Here is a 19,093-nt window from a genome sequence, read left to right on the forward strand (position 1 = left end):
GTCATGTTTGAGATTGTTCTTTTGTCTCCTTGTAGTCATTTTGTATCTTTGAGGTTGTTATGTGTCTCTTTGTAGTCATTCTGTCTCTTTGAGGTTGTTTTTTGTCCCTCTGAAGTCATTTTTGAGGTTGTTTTTTGTCTCTTTATAGTCATTTAGTATCATTTTAAACATTTTTTGTCCCTTTAAAGACAAAAAACGTGTTTGGTGCGTGTTTGGTGCCTTCCTCATCCTCAATTCTGTCCTCTGCATGAAAAGTCACCTCATATACTACTTCACTTAATAAACATTTATATAATACTTATTAATCATGTAAATGTAACGTATCCGTGGTTTGCAGAAACGTAAATTGCCAACATTTTCCTCAAGCGACTGTGCTGGATATAAAATCTGCTCCATTAAATCCTCCTTTTCTCTGAGTAGCTTCTCTCACTTCCCATAGAAACCTGTCTATTCTCTCAGGGTTCACCGCCGCTGGCCGCTCCTCAAGTCCCGAGGCCTTCGATGTGCACTTTACAAACACAGGTCATTTGTCAAGTGAAAGACATTAAAGAGCAAAAGCCCCAGGTATTAAGAGCGCTGAGCATGAGCTGATGTATCTGGCGTCACCTCGGCGGCGGAGAAATGCTGAGCCCGCAGCCTCGGCTGTGTGACGGACCTGTTTTACAGCTAACAAGTGGACACGCTGAACTTTGCGGCTTCTGCCTCCCTCTGGGCTTGCAGCCATTACAGTACACGACGCCCAGAGACCTTACACCATATTCCTTTTCACAGTACACTGACTCAATATCCGGCAAGGCCAAGCTGCGCTTTGTGTTAGTGTCGCAGAGGACGGAGCAGACAGGATTTCTCCGTGTTGTTGTTCTGATGAATCCGAGAGGGCAGCACTCCTCAGGCTAAGAGCTGCGTGATAGTGTGAATTATCCCGACGATGGGGGGACAAAACAAAAAGATGCACCCTTGACATTTAACGTGTGGAGCTCATGAGCAGCCGAGCGGCACCGCCGTCTGAATCTGACCTTCTCAGTAAACACTCGTTGTGAATGTTCTGAAAATAATGATGATCTTAGGAAAGACGAGGTTTTTGATTCCTAATTTCCCTCTTGTGTCGAGACAGTGACCTCATCCAGTGGAGACTTCGTGAAACTTAAAGGATACCCAAAACCCAAACTGAAAATCAGTCATTATCTACTCAAACTCATGCCAAAGGAAAGCTGGGTGAAGTTTTATAGTCCACAAAACACTGCCTGAGTTTCACAGGGAATTGCACTAATTTCCCAAACAATTAAAGCTAATGGTGACCAAGTGTCCTGAAGCCCAAACATGCCAAGTTGTTTTGAAAAAACGTCACTAGCGCCATGTTTTTAGCCTTGTTGTAGCCTGTAGCCTCAGCTCGTTCTCACTCTGAACTGGTCAAATAGAGCTGCTCCATCAGTGTTTTTGGCGTACGAGCGTAATGCCAAAAACCACCTTCCACGTCCAACCAGAGCACAGCTGGACAGCGTCAGATTAGAAAGTGGGCATACAGAACCGGTGTATGGCTAGCTGAAGCAGACAAATTTTGCCACTTTTAAACATGTTTTGTTAGAATAGACGCCTGAGAAATGCAGCATATGGATGTCAGACAGGCGTTTTTCATGGCGCCCAAGGGATAATTGGCATAAAAAAAAAGTGACAAGGAATTGCATAAACAATGACACATATTGGAGACAATGGAAAAAAACATTGGCACACTATATACTTTTTTTAAGGTTTTTTTTAATTCTCCAGAAAGGTGTCTTAGCTCAGATTTAAGGGAATATTTTTGCTGCAGCCCACATTTAAGGTTTACTGTGCAAGAATCATCAGTCACTCTTTGTAAATAGTATCACCAGCAAAAGTCAAAGTGTAAACCAACACCAAGATTCAGTCTCGTTCACTATATTTGCATTTTTTCCACACTGCTACTGTGATCTGCGATCGCTCTCGTGGGTGCATGCTGCCTACAGTCTGGCACTGACCTTATCCACAAGCTGTGCCCCAAAACGTCCCAGAATAAGAAAATACAAGCCGGACAGAGTCTGCAGATAAATACACCACCAAACACTTTAACTGAGTCATAAATTAAGATTTAGGGGTTTACTTTTGTCCTTGTTTTGTTGTGTGAGGAAAATCCTGCATTTTCTAACGGTGTGCTTCAAACTTTTTAGCATCAGTTTCTCTTTGTCCATTTTCTGCTTCAACATGACAAAACCAGCTCCATAAAGAAACAGTTTTCCAGAGCCCTTACCATGACCATGTCCAACACTTTAGTGATAAACTGGAACACTCAGTCCGAGGCCTCATTACCAAAAACCAATGTAGATCTCACTGTCGGAGCAAATCCCTGCAGTCAGGCTTCAACATGTGGAAGAAAGCCTAAAAGCAGAGTAGAGCAGATTAAGAGCCATAATTTTAAAATCACATTTGTATATAGTTGAAAAATGTAGGTGTCCACATACTTTTGGCCACATACTGTATCAAAAGCAGTCAGTCATCACTTTGCAGCTTCTGTGTAAAAGCAGTGAGTGTGTGTAACAGCAATAACACAGTCAAGGTCGTGTTTCAGTGGCTGCTGCCTGATCTACATTTCCTGCAGCTGCAGCTGAGTGCTGCCAGTAAGCACAGCGCCGCGCGACCTTCACCGTGTTATTGCCTAATTGAGTGCAAACACCTGAGAGAGAGGAAATCAAACCCCCGAACATGACGGTGTTTGAGCCTCACAGGACCACCGCTGTGCTGAAAAATGACCACGCACACATGCAGCTTTTTGAGCAATGCTGCACATACAAATGGGACTTTTAACAAGATATGAAAATTGCAGATGGTATAAACCAGGGATACTTGTTTTGCACGGGGGTCATTTTAGCATAATGACAGGAGGCCAGGGGCCAGTCGCAGCAGCTCCACACATTTCTAGGATTTTGGAACATTTCTAGGATTTTAGGACGTTTCTCGGATTTTAGAAAATATCTGGGATTTTAGGATGTCTCTTTGATTTTAGGACATTTCTAGGATTTCAGGATATTTTTAGGGTTGCAGGATGTTTTTAGAATTTTGGGACATTTTAGGACATTTTTAGGATTTTAAGAAGATTCTCGGATTTTAGGACATTTCTCGGATTTCGAGGCGTTTCTCGGATTTCAGGACATCTCTTGAATTTCAGGACATTTCTCTGATTTTAGGACATATAGGATTTTGGGACATTTCTATGGATTTTAGATCATTTGTAGGAATTTAGGGTATTTTTTGGATTTTAGGATGCTTCTAAGATTTCATTCCATTTCTAGGCTTTAGAACATTTCTAGGAATTGAGGTTGTTTCCAGAATTTTAGGATATTTCTAGGTCTCTTGACATCTCCAAGATTTTAGGAAATTTCTAGGATTTCAGGATGTTTTCAGGATTTTAGAACATTTCCCCGATTCAAGGACATTTTTGGGATTTTAGGATGTTAGGGGCTTAGCTGGGATCTCTGTCGGGGGGTATGCAGAGTCCTCCACTGGCCCTTTTTTGATGACTAAGCTCTATTGTGATGCTGTCACACTGGCACCTTATGGTTTGGGGGCCACCCAGCACCCTTTTGGGGGCAAAATTTGTTTCCGCGGACCATACATTAAGTATCAGTGGTGTATACTGTCTGCTAAAGCACTGGCATGTACTCTCAAGAGGATGACAGCATCTGCCAGCCTCACAGAGTTGCTTTTGTTCCTGCGTCAGGTGAGCGATGGGCTGAACTGCCAAACAGTCAGTGTGGTCCGCTGAGTGAGTGATGCTGCCCTCCTACCTCTCAGTCCAGAGCGGCCGGCCACAGCCGGACTCTAATTGGGCGTCTGGATGACAGAAGGGACCCTTCAAAGAAGCATCCATCATGTCCTTCAGGCTGTCAGGACACGGGCCGGGTGTTTGTCTTCGGCTGAAGTGAGGAGCTGATAATGCAGACACGGAGACCTTTACAATCTGACAGTACAGGTGCTGAACTGTAACACACAAATACTGATGCACATAAATGACAATTTAAGTTATATACACAAACACCCCTATCTCCAAATCCAGCAACGCTTTGAGTTAGAATCAATTCATGTCAACAAAATATTGGAAATAGTGCATCAACTTACTGCAAAAGCTGCAAATTTTAGCAAACTTAGACATGCAAATTCACCTGACTGACCATCAGCAAACTGTTGGAAAATGAGACACAGGTGCAACACATTCGGGCGGGGCAGGCAATCACAGGAGGGAAACTTGACAGGAAGTGGATCTAAAATGAGGTTAATGACCAAAATAAAACAGGAAACACTGGGGGAATATGGAAAACAACAAAACAAGACATTGTGTAGCAGCAAGACTTGGACATTTTCCTGAGTTTATTGATAATAAATGCATGTGAAAGGTATATGAAGTCAGCACAAGAAAGCTGATGTCCTTCCAGATTTTGTTTTTTGTTGTTGTTGTTGTTTTAGGTTTTTTTGTTTGTTTGTTTTTGGTTTTTGTTTGCACAACATTCAAAGGCGAGTCTGCACTTGAAATCCTCGAATGAATCAAAATCTGAAACACTTTTCAGGTGTTGACTTACACTCCTTTTCAGCGGAGTGATAATCTCTCGCTGCACCTTTATTCAGGGTTGTATTTTATTTCTCTATAAAAGGAGCCTAAAGCACTTGAGGAAACTCTCTCCTCTCAAAGTAATCTGGTGTCCTGGTACCACTTAGTCATCTCGGAGACGCCGGCTGATGATGCATTTCTAAAACACTTGAACCATGTGGCACACTTTCCGCCGTTCTCCAGGAAAAAAAACGACCTGACAGCCTGACAGAGTCACTCCTAAACAGTTAAGGAGGCAGAATGGATGCTCTTAACCTCCCACTGCTTTTATAGGCATCTCAAGCAGCTACACACACCCACACAAACACAACTCACAGACAATGTCGGCGGAAGCTTTTTGTACATCTATAAATGCTTAAAAGATAAACAGTGCAATATTATATTCAGATATGTGATTGCACATGCTGTCTATGTTAAAAATAATCAGAATAATTTCATATCTCTGGAGCTGGAGTTAGCCTAGCTTAGCATAATGACTGGAAACAGGGGGAAACCGCTAGCCTAGCTCTGCCCAAAGTTTAAAAAAAAAAAAAAAACCCTCTAAAGTTCACTAGTGAGCTTGTTTATCACGTTTGTTTAAGCAGTTCATAAACAGGACTGTAAACTGCAATTTGTAATTTTAACCCGTTAACACCTGAATCGACATCAGTTTTCTTGTGCTGCATTCACATGCCTCTCACAAGCATTTAAACCTCTGAAACATGAGAAAATTGGTTTAATTTTAAAAAAAAAAAATTAAAAAAACAATGGGAAAAGCCAATGTGCAACTTTAAAAGGAATGTGCCACAAATTGCAAAAAAGCAAATAATTATAATAAAAGGTGACAATAAAATGATCTTGCCAAAATGTATGCCATATGCATGAACACAGCCAACATTAGCGAAAAAATAAAGAAAGAAAAGTGTGTAAAATGCATAAATCAGCCCCCTTTTACTGTAATTTATCAAAAAAGTCTGTTTTTTAATTGTTTGTTCATTGTGAAGACATAAAAGAAAATGTTTTCTTCACAAATTCTAAAACAGGGTGAGGATGATTTTGTATTTCTTTTAAAGATGCAATTAAAAGTTGTTTTTTTCTGAGCTCATAAATGCAGCGCTGATGCTCGAGTCTATGAAGTGAGAAGCTGTAAAAGTGTCTTTCCTTCTGAGGATTTTCTTCATCTTTCTGTCCTTCAGAGGACGTTTCGGTGCTCATGCACTGAAGCACATCAGCTCACAGTCGAGCCTGTAAAGGGAAATCATCACTGCAGGAAGTTCTCCCCCCGCAGAGACCCCGACTGTTTATGTGCTTCTATATGAAATATATGTGGCTCCTCCAGCTTTATGTGATACACACAGAAATATCCTGCCACCACCAGCTCATACTGTAAACCCTCGGGGAGCCAATCACGCTGAAACCCTTCACATTTACCCATAATGCAGGCGTCATGAAGATGGAACGGCAGCGCGGGAAAAGAGTCGACTAGATATGAGCTCTGAGACCGTCAAAACCGTGCTGTCCATCTCCGCCTTAAAATGAAGAATCTGAGGGGAAATCATGTGTTGCGCTTCGGTGCCGCAACTTTCCTCATCCCATCTGGCCTCTCCCCACCGCACGCTGTTAGCTTCAAAGCACCTCTCGTCCCGGATAGCCAGAAATCACTTTAAAAGGCTTGTTTCAAATTGCAAAAGCTTTTTTTTTTGACCGTCTCTGTTTCAAACAATGCACAAAAGCGGGCCTTTCTTCCCCTTTGAAGGCTGCACATTGTGTGGGCTTTCTGTGCAGATCTCTCCACGGAGGGTGACGAGAAGAAAGCAAAGCAATCTGGAAGCAAAGCGAACGCTTGTTGTTGGCCTGTTGTGAGACCCTGAAAAACACACACACACACACACACATCGACTCCCACGTGAAGCCGACAGAAACATACACTCCACATCGTGGTGTTTACCTCCCCTGCAGCCAGGAAAAGCTATTATTGCAGCACATGTCATTACATGTTTCATTTGGAACAATGTCAGTAAAAATGGTTTCATTACCTGATCTCAAAGGCCTGCTGAACACTGCATAAACTCTAATGGTCTGCACCAACATTCATTATTTATTCAATACATTTGTGTATTTTTCCCCCTTTGGGAGCGGCGTTACATAGTGTCGGTCAATAATGGAGTTCACAGTTGCCTTCACACAACACTATGACTCTTATAACGTCCTTTTTGACTGTTAATTCAATATAATGTGGACATTTTTTTTATTAATGTTAACAAGTTTTAGCAGACGTAATCAGAAAAAGAGTCGACAGTCACGCTGGCAGCTCTGTGAGGCGATAAACGCCAACATCAGCATACAAATATGCATCAACATGTTCTCATCCCAAATCTTCATGTTACTGCTTTGCAGTGGACTTCTGCGTCTACATATTACGCCCCAGGTATCCTTCTGCGTCTAAAATTATGAGATGCTTACAACGATGTCAACACAATGGCTGGATTACACTGCATTTGGTTATGTTTTAGCAACACAAGCACATGGCAACCAACGCCAGGACGTTAACAAACGTACATGCTGGCATTGATGGTTAGGATTAGGGAAGGAAACACATACTAAAGTGGAGGGAAAAAAACTGTCAGATTCAGGTGGGAAGCTCACATCATACTCCTGCATTTTTTAAAAAAAAACAGTTTAAGCTATTTTTTCCTCAAAAAGTTTTTTTTTCCTTTAAAATTTTTGGTGAATTTTTGGTTTCTTTAAAAAAAAAAATGGTGATATTTTTCTTTAAAATATATTAAGTCTATTATTTATGTATCATTTTCTTAATTTTTTTTTTAGATGTTTTGGCAACTTATATTCTCTAAAATGTTTGCCCTTTTTTTTCTTTTAATAGTTTGGATTTTTTCTTTTCTATACATTTTTTCTGGTGTTTTGTTTGTTGTTAATCTTTACATTTTTGCTTATTCAAACTTATATATATATATATTAGGGGAAAAAACAGCAGCTGAAGGTGCTTTAAAATTGAATTGTTAATGAATAGATCATTTGATATTTTCACAGGTATTAGGTGTAATTTAATCATTTTTATTTGGTCTCTTTAGTCGTGTTACTGTCCTTATTAAAGAGAAGCTGTAGATTAGAGGCTTCATGTCACTCTGTGATCAAAAGGTCACCGCTCTGATCCGCCAAGAGACCACCATTGACTCACCTGAACGCGATGATAAAAACCTCAACATTCACTGAGTCCTCAGAGATCACACTGATGGTTAAAAGGTCTCGTGCAAATATGTGAGCACAGCATCATGTTTAATAAATTATGTACAAATCAGAAATGAAAACCATCAGATATTAAATTGGTTTGTTGAAAAGCACAAAAAGGAATCTGCAACAGCATCTAGATGAGGAAATAACTGTCTGACTGCAGGTGGTCACTGACTCTTGCGAAAAACATCCATTTAAATGTATTTAATCTAAAACTGTAAGACTAAGTTTTATGCAATTTATGCATTAATTTTGTATGCTTTTGTCAATACAACTAATGTATAAATGGTTCCATCTAGTGGACAAATCAAATGACTACATCTTTTTTCACAAATTTTCTCCCCAAACATGACAGGAAAAACAGAAACTAAAGGACAAAAGTAGTATTATAAAGTTGTGTTTATTTTCATGTCAATAAATAGTGAGCATTGTGATTTATTTTACAATTAATTTAGGTGAAAATAATTTAGATTAAGTGTACATCTTTTTTAAAAAAGTGCGTTTTTCACTTTGTTGAATTGTGCTCTTGTGCAAATCAGCATCGTGTGTCTTTTCTACGAGTTCCTGCAGAAAAAAAAAAAATCAAGATTACACACAAAATGTTAAGTAATTTCTCTGTGCATATTTTAACAAATTCTATTCTCCCTTAAACAGCATTATGAACATGCAAGTTTTGTCGACTAAGTAATGGTGTAAATCTAAATTTACAGGAAAAAGTGGAGAACATTTTCAAATCTTTACATTTTTTGTTTGTTGTTTTTTACTTTTTCCTTGATTTTTTTTTTTATTTTAAAGTTTCCAATTGACTTTTCCCATGTTTTTGAAAGAAATCAAGCTAATTTGCTCAGGTTTTAAATGGCCAACATATTAAATTCTCATTCTCCTGCCATTGGAGGCTCACGTATTCTGTGTAAATCCTAATTTACATGACTTCTGTTGAGCCGATTCCACAGTGCAGTAAAGTCAAAAGCCAAAATCAAACCTTGTGATTGTGGCTGTGATTTCTTGTGTTTATTAAAATGAGGTGATCTGGCTTCGTTCTTGGAGCCGTCGCTGTCAGCGTTAGGAATCACTGCTTTCCAGGATTTCTCTGTCGAGTGAGAAGTTACAAGTTAAGTTAAGTCAGTTACAGAGCAGCACGTTAACCTCCTGAACTCTGCTGGACTGATCAATGGCTCCCATGTTTCGCGTAAAGGTTGCTCAAATCCATTTGACCTTTTTTAACCCTTTTTTTGACCCTTTCTGTTGGAAATCTAAACTATTTGGAAACTTTCCTAAGTTGGAAAAATGGGATTTTTGCCCAAAATGTTGTAAATGATTATAAAACTTTTGAATTGTGATATTTTTAGAGGTTGAAATTATCAAAACATTTTTTTTATGTTTTTCAGAACAAACCACCTTGTTTACATTTTTGCAGAACCAAATTCACAACAACAGCTACTTGAATACAGATAAAATCATTTTAAGAAGTTATTTAGTCCAAAAATAATCTGCTTAAACATAATAATACACATACACATACACACAATAACACATTTTGAGGACTAAAAAAAACTTGTTAAGGACAGTTTGACTGTTGTTACTGCTGGTTTGCTTGCTGGCTCTTTGAGAGAGCTTGATGGGTCACATAATAATCAATACTATTGTTGTGTTGTCTGATTTTGAATTGGACTTGTAAACAACAATAAAACTTGAAAAAATAAACATAAAAATACATGCAAGAGTTCACACCATCGAGGAATGCAGTCGAACTGGACCTAGTTTGCATTTAAATTAAAACTCACAAAAGATCATTAAATCACTCAATAATACATATATATTTTTAAATTGCTGGTAACTCACAGTTTCCTAGGTCCCTCTAGACACCTTTGGAAAGTTTTGGATCTCCAAAAGAATTTAAAATTATTTTCAGTGGATTTTAGCCGAAACACAGGAGTTAGTGATTGGTCTAACACAGTTTAAGAGGTAAAGGGTTAAACCTCCTGATATAGAAGTGAAAACCATTTGCTCACCAGTTTGCCATCTGTGTTTCAGGTAAATCTGGTCCATTATCCTGCACTTGTCCTGGAGGGAAACCGGCACGGCGCAATTTTCATCCATTTCTCGGATGGCGTTGCCGTGGGGACAGTGGTGCAGCCTCTCCCATGTCTGACGCTGCGGCTCATTGCACGCACAGCTCTTCTCTTTCAGCTTCGAGTACATCGCTGCGGGACATTTATCCACGTTCTGCTTTGACGCCAGTGGCTTCTTGAGATCGTTGAGTTTCCTGGAATGATCTGCCGGCCTCCATTTTGAGCCCAAGCGACAGGAGCCGTTCTCAGATGACTCTCCTTCGGTGTCGTGATGAAGGCCGCAGACATCTGGGCCTTTTCTCATGAGTCGTTTCTTTGAGTGAGATCTGCAGGCTTCACACGTTGGTAAGTCGTTCCACTGTTGGAAAGGGACCGCTTTTCTTTTCAAGGTGCGACCATCGAGTGAAATGCAGATGTCGTTCTTCGCCAGACATCTGGAGCAAAGTCTCTTGGACGCAAAAGAACCAAATGTATTCTCATTAAAACTTCTGTTAACGCAGCATTCGTGGTCGGAGAGGCTCCTCCGATCCACCTTCCCTTTGGGTTTGTACCTTTCTTTCGGCTTGCGGACTGTAGGTTGTTCTTTGTAGTCTAGGTCTAATTTCCGTCTTCTGGTCGGCACATCTAACACACGGCTGCTTTGAGGTCTGCTCTGCTTTTTGGGAGTCGGCGGCAGCTTCTTGCAATAGTAGACGTTATCGAAGTCTGTGAGCCAGCTGGTTGAGGGGAGGTAGGCTGGCAGTGATTCAAAGGAAGTGTCCTGTTGATCCAGGATGTTCATTTCTCGTCTATGTTGGTTTCTATCTGCCTTCAGAGGCGAATTATCCAACAAATTTGGGGCTTCCGTGTGCGTAGATTCCTCTGCAACACGAACATCCATTGCTGGGCTCATATCAGTCTCAGACACCATCTCATCAGCAGGTGGCTCCATAGTGGGGACTAAATCGTCCATTTCGCCCTCTACCAGAGGAGGCATCTCAATCATGGGGACAACGTCCTCTGTAGGAGCCTCTTCTCCTCCTGGTGATGGCACTTCAGCTACAGCAGCGTGGGTTTCATCAGGCGAATCTGTGAGACCATTTTGGATCAGCGAGTCAGGTGAAGGAATGACAGCTTCCTCTATGGACCAGACGGTCGATTCCATCTTCCAAAGCTCGTCCAGATACTTAGGGTCAAACGGCAGGCGGACGACTTTGAAATGGACATTCTTGGATGTCGTATTCGGATCTTTATCTCCATTCGTCTCCTGAACGCCATCATGAGGCACAATCTGGGATCCAACGTCGCCAGTGACAGGGTCCGACTCCTCCAGAGCTGCAGCGATCTTCTCCCCGTTGCTCGGTGTCCCGACTAACAGGATGTCAGGACAAGCCTGGCGTGCCTGCTCCAACTGGTCTTGACACAGTCCCTCGTCCTGCAGCACGCGACCCTGGAGGACGGAGCTGCTGCACTGGACCGCATCTTGGGAGAAGCTGTGGGACACTTCTGCGGTCTCACGGGAGTGCAGGAGCTGCAGCCCCACTGGCGTGGTGCAACATTCAATCCGCACCTCCTCCGTCTGAATCACGAAGCTGCCGTTCGGCAGCGTCCTGGTAGTGGTGGATGATGGCACCGTGTCCTTTAGCTCCAGAACATGATTCTGCACAGCTGAAGTTGGTGGAAGCGGCTGACTCTTTGGGATATCGGGGCTGCAGACTGGGGGACCGCTGGAGGCCTCGGCGTCACTTGGACTAGGAGTGCTGGTCCTCTGGGTGGCAGACAGCGGCTCAGTTTGAACCTCGGAGCTGGTCATTTCTCTGGTGTGGCTGTTGTGCTGGTAGCGGAACCTGCGGGAGTGGTAGGCCATGGTCTGATAATACTGAGGGTTCAGCAGGCGTCTGTAGTCCATTAGGTGGAGGTGAGTATGAGGGACAACGAAGCCAGGGGGCTCCATGTACGGATTTTGCTGATAGTGGGGCATCACTGGCATACTGTAACCTTTAATAGCAGAATAACAAAAATATTTAAAAGGGGCATAGCATATGAATGAACATCAGTGTAAAATACAAACATAAAAATGCAGGAGTTAGCAGGACTGCTAATATACACCTGTGGTCCCTTGGCAGGTAACAGCAATAGAATTAAATAAAGAAATGTATAAATTAATAATAAATTAATTTTAAGGCCATTTTTGTCATTACCTTTGACTCATGTGTTGGAATTTACCAATTTACTTTGCTTTAAAAGTGATAGGCAGTTGAAGGCAGGTTTTTAAAGGGTTAACTGGTGTATGTAGTGTCTGCAGATTTGCACCAATCCATTTACAAAAGATAAAATTCAAAAGAAAAAAAATGTACTGAAAATGTAGAAACTGTGATAGTATTTTGCTCTACATGAGGACTATTTGGATTAAATGTTAGGCACATAAAACACAAAGAAAATTTAAGAGCAGTGATTGTTGCTATTTAACATGCAGCATTGCGCCACCAAAATACATTATTTGCACCACAATAAGCACAAGATTTGATGCTTGGCACTCACCTAAACCCGGGTACCCACAGTACGGGTTGTAGGACATTGGCATGGGCACAGGCACCGGCCACTGCACACTCTGCACGGGCATGTACGGCTGCGAGGGTTGGATGTAGAAGAAAGGCTTGTGGTGCTGCTCCTCAGGACGTGGAGCTGCTGAGGGCCCCGCAGCCGGCTGGTGGGGACCCTGGGGAACCTGCTGAGCTCCAAATGGTGGGTTTGGACCCCGAGGGCCGTAGGAATGTTGAAAGGTAGACGTAGCTGCTTCCATTTCTGACAAAGAGAGCAAGCTGAAATAATTGTTTGGCAAACTTGTTGCAGGATAGTAGGTGGTTTCAGTGTGTTTTCTGACAACAAAACACTCACTGAGCAAAAAGATTTCCACTGACACACCAACACAGGCTTCAAAGTATGTTTTAAATTAGAAATCAAAGGAGTGGAGTCAGGATACTTGTGAAATGCTGCACTGATTGGCCCGATTTTGGCCCCAGGTGAAATTTCCAATCAGAGTTTTGTGACCTTCTTTGAAAACCAATGAAAAATGTTTGTTTACTGTTGATTCCCTCCCACTGTGCTGCATCAACTCACCTGAGGAAAGACAGACAAAAGATCAGAGATAGGTGAAAAAGAGTAGAACTTAAACCTACAAGATGAGAAGCTGATTGGTTTTAATTAAGGAAACAGACTACAGCTTGTCAGGATCATTTGTTGATGTGGCAGATATTCAGCTCAGAGTGACACATCTTACTTTTTTTTTACCATCTTTGCAAAGCTCATTTCCTTCAGGGTCATTTGCAGGTGAGCTGAGCAAAAACCAGCTCCTTTAAAATGCAAAGCACATGTTCATCACTTCAGGTTTTACCCCTGAAGAGCCAATTATGAGCTTGTTTGGTAGCCTTGAGCAGTGTTTATGTATGGTATTATCCATGAAGAATAAACATGCTCTGTGAGGCCAATGTGTTAGCTCCATCAGTGATGCTAAATCAGTGCGAATGTTTAAAGAGGCTTTCTGCATGTGGACTCTGGGCTGCATGCTTTCAGTACAAAACAACCCTTGAAAGGAGGTTTATACATTTAATTAAACCCTTTGAAACCTGGGGTAGGGGGCTGGGAGGCAAGGAAATGAAAAACTTGTCCCACAAATTGCAAGAAATTAGTAAAACATGACAAGAAAATGACCTCAAAATTTGTTTTGAAAAATAAAAATAAATAAATAAATAGGGAGAAATGTCCAGAAAACTATATTTATTCTTTATTTAAAATTAACAGAAATATAATCCTAAAATATACAATAAAAATACTAAAGAAAATAATCCAAATATATTGAATTTATAATGACGTGACTATCCCAAAGCACACCTGTGAAGTAACGATGCCGTTTAATCAGCACCTTGATGTGCAACACCTGACATTCAAGAAGTGCTCACTACACTGACAGCCAGAATAAATGTTAACATGGATTTTACCACATTTTAACACATTTATGACCAGCATGAGAGAAATATGTCTTTTGAGTGTATAAAAAACTCAGATCTTTGACATAACCCTTTGAAAACTGTTGCTTTTAACCCTCAGGGCCCCTTTTAATATAACACGCACTGGTATTGCTCTGCACACAAAATTTCAAAATAAAGCTTTAAAAATATTACGTGATTTTCTTCTCAGAGTTAATTTTTTAAATCAACATTAGTCCTAATCATAAATAGCAAATATTCATTAATTTTCAGTATTTTAATCATTTAAATGACAGTTTTTTGTCATGATGTTGCTGTGTTTTTAGATGAAAAAAAGCAACAAAAAAGGATTATTTTCATCACACTACATGCCAAGGTGATTTTTTTTATCATCACAGCCCACAGTATGTCAATGGTTAGCAACAACATTGTTTTTTATAGTTTTTTTTGTGCAGTGTCAAATACTCACACTCACCCACTCTGCACACTAAATGCACTTTTCAGAATCAGGATTTTGTGTAAATAATGTAAAATGATTCAACACTGAGTTTAAATAATGACATTATTTTATTGGACTGGTCCCGAACCATGGCTCACCATCATCTGCAACCTTTCAGCCCATTTTGCCTTTTTGTGAAATTCATAAATCATGAAAAGTGCGAGGCAGTGTCACTGCAGAAACTTTATACAGTTTTTTTTTATACTTTTATCTAAACATAAAGAGGCTTCCTGTGCAGTGCATTTCACCTGGTGCTCTAAATATTACTAACACGTTATCCTGGAACAATTACACCATTCAGGGGGACCTGAAGAGAGAAAACATTTCATTAAAATACGAGTGTGTCAGTGCGTCTCAAATAATAATAATGATGTTGAGTTTTGTCAAAGACGCCTCAGTGTAATTTATACCTACAGTTCAACACACTTTGGGGACATTAACATCTTGGTTCTGCTCTCATCGTAGAGCCTGGCAAAGACAGGGCAAAAAATGCATCACATAGAAAGAAATCTGGTAGTCAAGTCAGTTTTAAATGGTGCTAAAAAGAGTATCAGGTATTAACCTCTCTCCCAGTGTAACGGTGGCGGCTCATCGTCATCGTTGTCCTCGTCTCTTGGCCTGTGATAAATCACTTTTCTCTGGGTGTTCATCTCTATCACATGGATATATGAGCAGAATAAAATATTAGCACAGCATGAAAAAAAAAAATCATCATTTATCAAATAAATCAATAATAATAATAATAATAAATCATTATTATCGAAATTATTTTATTTTAAATAAATCATCAATAATTCAATGTTGTAATATTTGGCATTAACACTGCATTTATAAATTGCATCTAATATTTTGATTTAACTCATATTTGAACTATTGCATTTAAATTTAACAATTTCTCAGCATATATTTATATTTTTTTAAATATTTAATACTTACATATTTTTATTGATTTCGTATGTATTTCTATTCTGCAATATGATCCATATATTTCTACACTTTGTTATGCATATTTTTGGGCATTTTGTGTGTTTTTGTGGTTGTTTTGCCCCTTTTGCAGTTATTTTATGTATCTTTCCAGTTCCAGTGAGTTTGAGTGATATTTTGTCCAGGTTTTAAAGGGTCAATAAAGTATTTCTGACTCTGTCATCTTAAAAGCTGGTGGATGTTGTTGGCCTTTATGTTGTTTGGGCAAATTAATTGCTAAATGCTCTTTGTCACATGTTGAGTTGCACAATGAGCCTTTGTTAACTTTGTTAGTGCACGATGAGACTGAGTGTCTAAAGTCAACCTTGTCGTTGCAGAGGGGCCATTTGTCTCCTTCTGGGAATCACGTAACCGTCTTCCCACCTGCCCTGGTTGGACGTGGTCACATCTTCTCTGCAGAGTCGGTCTATGAAAAATATCACACATTCAGTACATCTTTCCAACATGATTGCACAATTAGTAAAAAAAAATATGCTAAAAATCCACTAAAGAAAATAAACTTACCCTGACACGTTCTGCACTGCAGCTCACCTCCAGCCATGTCTCCGACCTCTCCATCAGCTGCGTCCTGCTTACAAACATCATGAGGCTCCTCCTGGTTCGCTGGCCCTGATGGATCTTTGTACTGGCCTCTTTTGTACCACGGTTTTGCAGCGTGTCTCAGTGGGACAGCATGCGGCCTCCTCGGTGCTGAATGCTTCCTCACGACCACTCTGACCGGCTGCTCACACCCTCTCCTGTACCTGCTCTCCTCCTCCGAGTCTCCGGCCTCCTCCCTGTACACCTTGGAGCTGTGGACTTTGCTCCTTGCTGCCTCTTTAGCAAGATTTTTCCCGCAGCAGGCGCACATGAACCTCTTTGAACCCGGCAGCCACACTTCTTCTTCTTCTTCTGCAGCTTTCGGAGACCCACTGACGACCTCTGCGAGCCTCCTGCCCGCGTACATGTGTTTGGGGAAGAGATCTGCATCGTCCAGATCTGTGGAGAACATCTCATCTCTGGAGGACAGCTCGTCCAGAGACGGGCTGAGGACGCTCATGCGCTCATGTGTGGTCTGCATGGAGAGGTAGTTGTAGTAGTAGGGAGCAGTAGGGGAGGAGAGGCGGCCGGCAGCAGCGCCTCCAGGCGTCAAAGCGCTCTCAAAGGGCAGCTTGAGGATCTGGTAGCTCGGTTCAGCCTTCTGATGTTCGGTCTTTGAGACCTTGTCGCCACTTTTAGCTTCTGTAAGCGCCAGCTGAGTGGAGATTGGATCCACAGCATCACATTCAAGAACTCTTGCATCAGTCGTTGAGATATCTGTCTGGATATCTGCGACTTCTGCGATCTCAAGGAAGTGTTCGTCTTTTGCCCGCTGCTCCATCTCAGGACACTCTTCGTGAACAGATGAGCTATCGAGAGGCAGCTCCTCTTCCAGTCCCGCTGACCAGCATCCTGGAGGACTCAGGACGTCTAAACTCCTCTGGCTGGACTCGCCGTCGTACACCGCTGTCGTGGAGTCACTAAAGGTCACAGCCGGAGACTCTGCATCAGGCACTAGAGGCAGGACGTCAACCTTCTCTTCACTCTTCTTCTCCTCTCCTGGTGAAAACATCCCAGAAGACTGTGAGGCGACCCCGGAGTCGAGCTCTCTCTCAGCACCCTGCAGCTCAGAGACTCGGATTTTATCCAGGCACTCGATGAGTTTGGTTATAGCGTCGCTGGGGTCAGTTTGAGCCTCTGAGCAAGCCGTCTCTCGGCGCTGCGAGTGATGCTGCTGCTGTTGATGGCGAGGAACGTTGCTCCAGTTGGGAGCGTGGAAACGAGGCTCAAACACTCGCCTGTAATCCATCGGATAAATCGGGGCGTGTTGGAAAACAAACCCAGGGTAATGCACGTACTGGTACGGAGGCATGCAGGGACGGCCATAGTTAAAACCTGGGAAATACAAACATAAATGCACACAACTGATGTGTCAGCCGATCAATACAGGTTATATTAACTATATAACTAAGTACATTTACTGAACTATGACTGAACTGTAACAGCACTATCTAATCTAATTTCATTATATATATATATATATATATATATATATATATATATATATATATATATATATATATATATATATATATATATATAATGAAATTAGAATGAAATTATACATATATATATATATATATATATATATATATATATATATATATATATATATATATATATGTATGTATAATGAACTTAGATTAGATAGTGCTGTTAGTAGTATCAACTGATGGAAAATAAATTAATCAAGTCTCACACTTGCTTGTTAGGATTTATAGTTGAAAAATTGAATTGAAAAACACAGTAATTCTATTTGTAACATTTTTTTTCTAGTCACTGGGGATCATAAGCAGTTTCTTATTTATTCACTGTATATTTTTCCCTGATTTATCAATAATCATAAAACCAATTATATATAATTATTTCACTTAACAGATGAAGCTTTGTTTCACACAGTAAGCAGTTAACATAAACATATTATACTTAATATACTGACTTGCATGATATCCATGTATGATTTCAAAAGACACATTATTTATAAGGGAATAAGATGTTCATAAGGAAGATTCCCAATATTTACCCAATCCAAGTTTAACAAATCTAGACAAATAGGATACTAGTAATATCTTTTTTTTTTTTTTAATAATTAAGGCACTTGTACTTTGATTTATGCTTTTCCACACTTCACAGGGAAATACTATACTTTTAACAGTATGATATTTATTCTGTAACTTTAGTCACTAGTTCTTTGCAGGTTAAGATCAATCTCAGAACCCATTAGAATATTAATGCAAAATATAATCATCAAAAAATGTATTTCTTCTGTATTAAAATAACCAACATTTACCAGCCGCAAAATAATTATCCAATCAGAATAAAATATAATAGAATATAAAGGATATATTAATGTGAAATGGGCCATTCTACATAATGAGTACTTTAAGTAGGCTATAGTTTGATGTTTATACTTTTGTAGCCTTGAATGCAGGACTTTTACTTGTAACAGAGTACATTGTGGTATTGTTACTTTTATTTAAGCAGAGGATGTGCATTTATTACTTCACTGCTGGGTGATTACAACAAAAAGACAGATGAATGATACCTGCAGGCGCACCGTAGTGAGTGTACGGGTTGTTCATCTGCCAGTGCTGGTAGAGGTAGAAAGGTTGAGACGCAGGCTGGACGTAGAAAAAAGGTCTGTGGTGCTGAGCTCTCTGCTGTCCGCTCCCAAACGACTGTGGCTGTTTGCTTCCATCTACAGGAGGCAGCGCTTTCAGTTACTCCCCAGCAAATAACAAAACTCTGCACAGTTAAGTTAATTTAATGGATACATTTAAATTATAAGGAACTATTTACCGTCCATGTTTCTTTCACGCGCTCGCTCAACCTGTCATAAATAAAACACCACAGAGGGAAGAAAACAAACAAACAAACATCCCCCCAATGTGAAAAAATTAAAGGCGAGTTTTAAAGTCAAATTTGTCGATAAACAAAACAGAAGCAGAGACGTTTTTCACTCTCAGGTCCGCATGACGTCTCAGAAAAGCCGAAGCACCTCCGCTGATTAGTCAAATGGAAAACACCTGCTGCTGCTGCAGAGAGGAGGCAAATTAACATCCAGAGTCAGAGTGTCACCAGGATAACAGGCTGCGTTTGTGTGAGACGTTATGCAAAAAATAAAAATCCCAACGTGGAGATAAAAAAT

The 19,093-nt window shown here is 40.5% G+C and overlaps 2 protein-coding genes and 1 long non-coding RNA gene across 6 annotated transcripts; all 3 read right to left on the reverse strand.

Annotated features, from left to right (window-relative positions):
• Positions 1–1,838: 1,838 nt before the first annotated feature.
• LOC148186080 (uncharacterized) lies at positions 1,839–4,195 on the reverse strand. The gene is made up of 3 exons (XR_015775432.1): positions 4,132–4,195; positions 3,801–3,942; positions 1,839–2,394 (listed from the first exon to the last, which is right to left on the reverse strand). It is a non-coding gene; the product is annotated as an uncharacterized LOC148186080 (long non-coding RNA).
• A 4,032-nt stretch (positions 4,196–8,227) lies between these two features.
• LOC121960360 (uncharacterized) lies at positions 8,228–13,127 on the reverse strand. Of its 3 annotated transcripts, none has more exons than XM_042510019.2 (5): positions 13,018–13,127; positions 12,439–12,702; positions 9,859–11,895; positions 8,829–8,936; positions 8,228–8,410 (listed from the first exon to the last, which is right to left on the reverse strand). In XM_042510019.2, the coding sequence occupies exons 2-5, from the start codon at positions 12,698–12,700 to the stop codon at positions 8,382–8,384; spliced, it is 2,436 nt and encodes an 811-aa protein (XP_042365953.2). In that variant the 5' UTR covers positions 12,701–12,702; positions 13,018–13,127; the 3' UTR covers positions 8,228–8,381. The 3 variants fall into 3 exon arrangements, with proteins under 3 accessions (XP_042365953.2, XP_087928324.1, XP_087928325.1); XM_088072198.1 differs by lacking the exon at positions 13,018–13,127 and adding an exon at positions 12,796–12,953 and having other exon boundaries at positions 12,439–12,719; XM_088072199.1 differs by lacking the exon at positions 13,018–13,127 and adding an exon at positions 12,796–12,948.
• A 1,304-nt stretch (positions 13,128–14,431) lies between these two features.
• On the reverse strand, positions 14,432–18,995 carry LOC121960693 (bucky ball-like). 2 transcript variants are annotated; one of them, XM_042510502.2, is made up of 7 exons: positions 18,745–18,995; positions 18,503–18,643; positions 15,871–17,280; positions 15,671–15,772; positions 14,945–15,034; positions 14,797–14,850; positions 14,432–14,689 (listed from the first exon to the last, which is right to left on the reverse strand). In XM_042510502.2, the coding sequence occupies exons 1-6, from the start codon at positions 18,749–18,751 to the stop codon at positions 14,819–14,821; spliced, it is 1,782 nt and encodes a 593-aa protein (XP_042366436.2). In that variant the 5' UTR covers positions 18,752–18,995; the 3' UTR covers positions 14,432–14,689; positions 14,797–14,818. The 2 variants fall into 2 exon arrangements, with proteins under 2 accessions (XP_042366436.2, XP_042366435.2); XM_042510501.2 differs by having other exon boundaries at positions 18,491–18,643; positions 18,745–18,991.
• Between the last annotated feature and the right edge of the window lie 98 nt (positions 18,996–19,093).

This window comes from Plectropomus leopardus, chromosome 21 (genome assembly GCF_026936395.1).
Source record: "Plectropomus leopardus strain MGB_pleo_1.0 chromosome 21, ASM2693639v1, whole genome shotgun sequence".
NCBI classification, from domain to species: Eukaryota; Metazoa; Chordata; class Actinopteri; order Perciformes; family Serranidae; genus Plectropomus; species Plectropomus leopardus.

Excerpts from the sequence above, each read along its gene's own strand:
- LOC121960360 (XM_042510019.2), bottom strand. The coding sequence starts at position 12,700 with ATGGAAGCAGCTACGTCTACCTTTCAACATTCCTACGGCCCTCGGGGT. Across the intron at positions 11,896-12,438 it reads CTGTGGGTACCCGGGTTTAG|GTTACAGTATGCCAGTGATG; the intron begins GTGAGTGCCAAG and ends CTGCTATTAAAG. Across the intron at positions 8,937-9,858 it reads GAAACACAGATGGCAAACTG|AGAAATCCTGGAAAGCAGTG; the intron begins GTGAGCAAATGG and ends CTCACTCGACAG.
- LOC121960693 (XM_042510501.2), bottom strand. Across the intron at positions 15,773-15,870 it reads GCAGTGCAGAACGTGTCAGG|ACCGACTCTGCAGAGAAGAT; the intron begins GTAAGTTTATTT and ends TATTTTTCATAG. Across the intron at positions 14,851-14,944 it reads ACCGTTACACTGGGAGAGAG|GCTCTACGATGAGAGCAGAA; the intron begins GTTAATACCTGA and ends TGTCTTTGCCAG.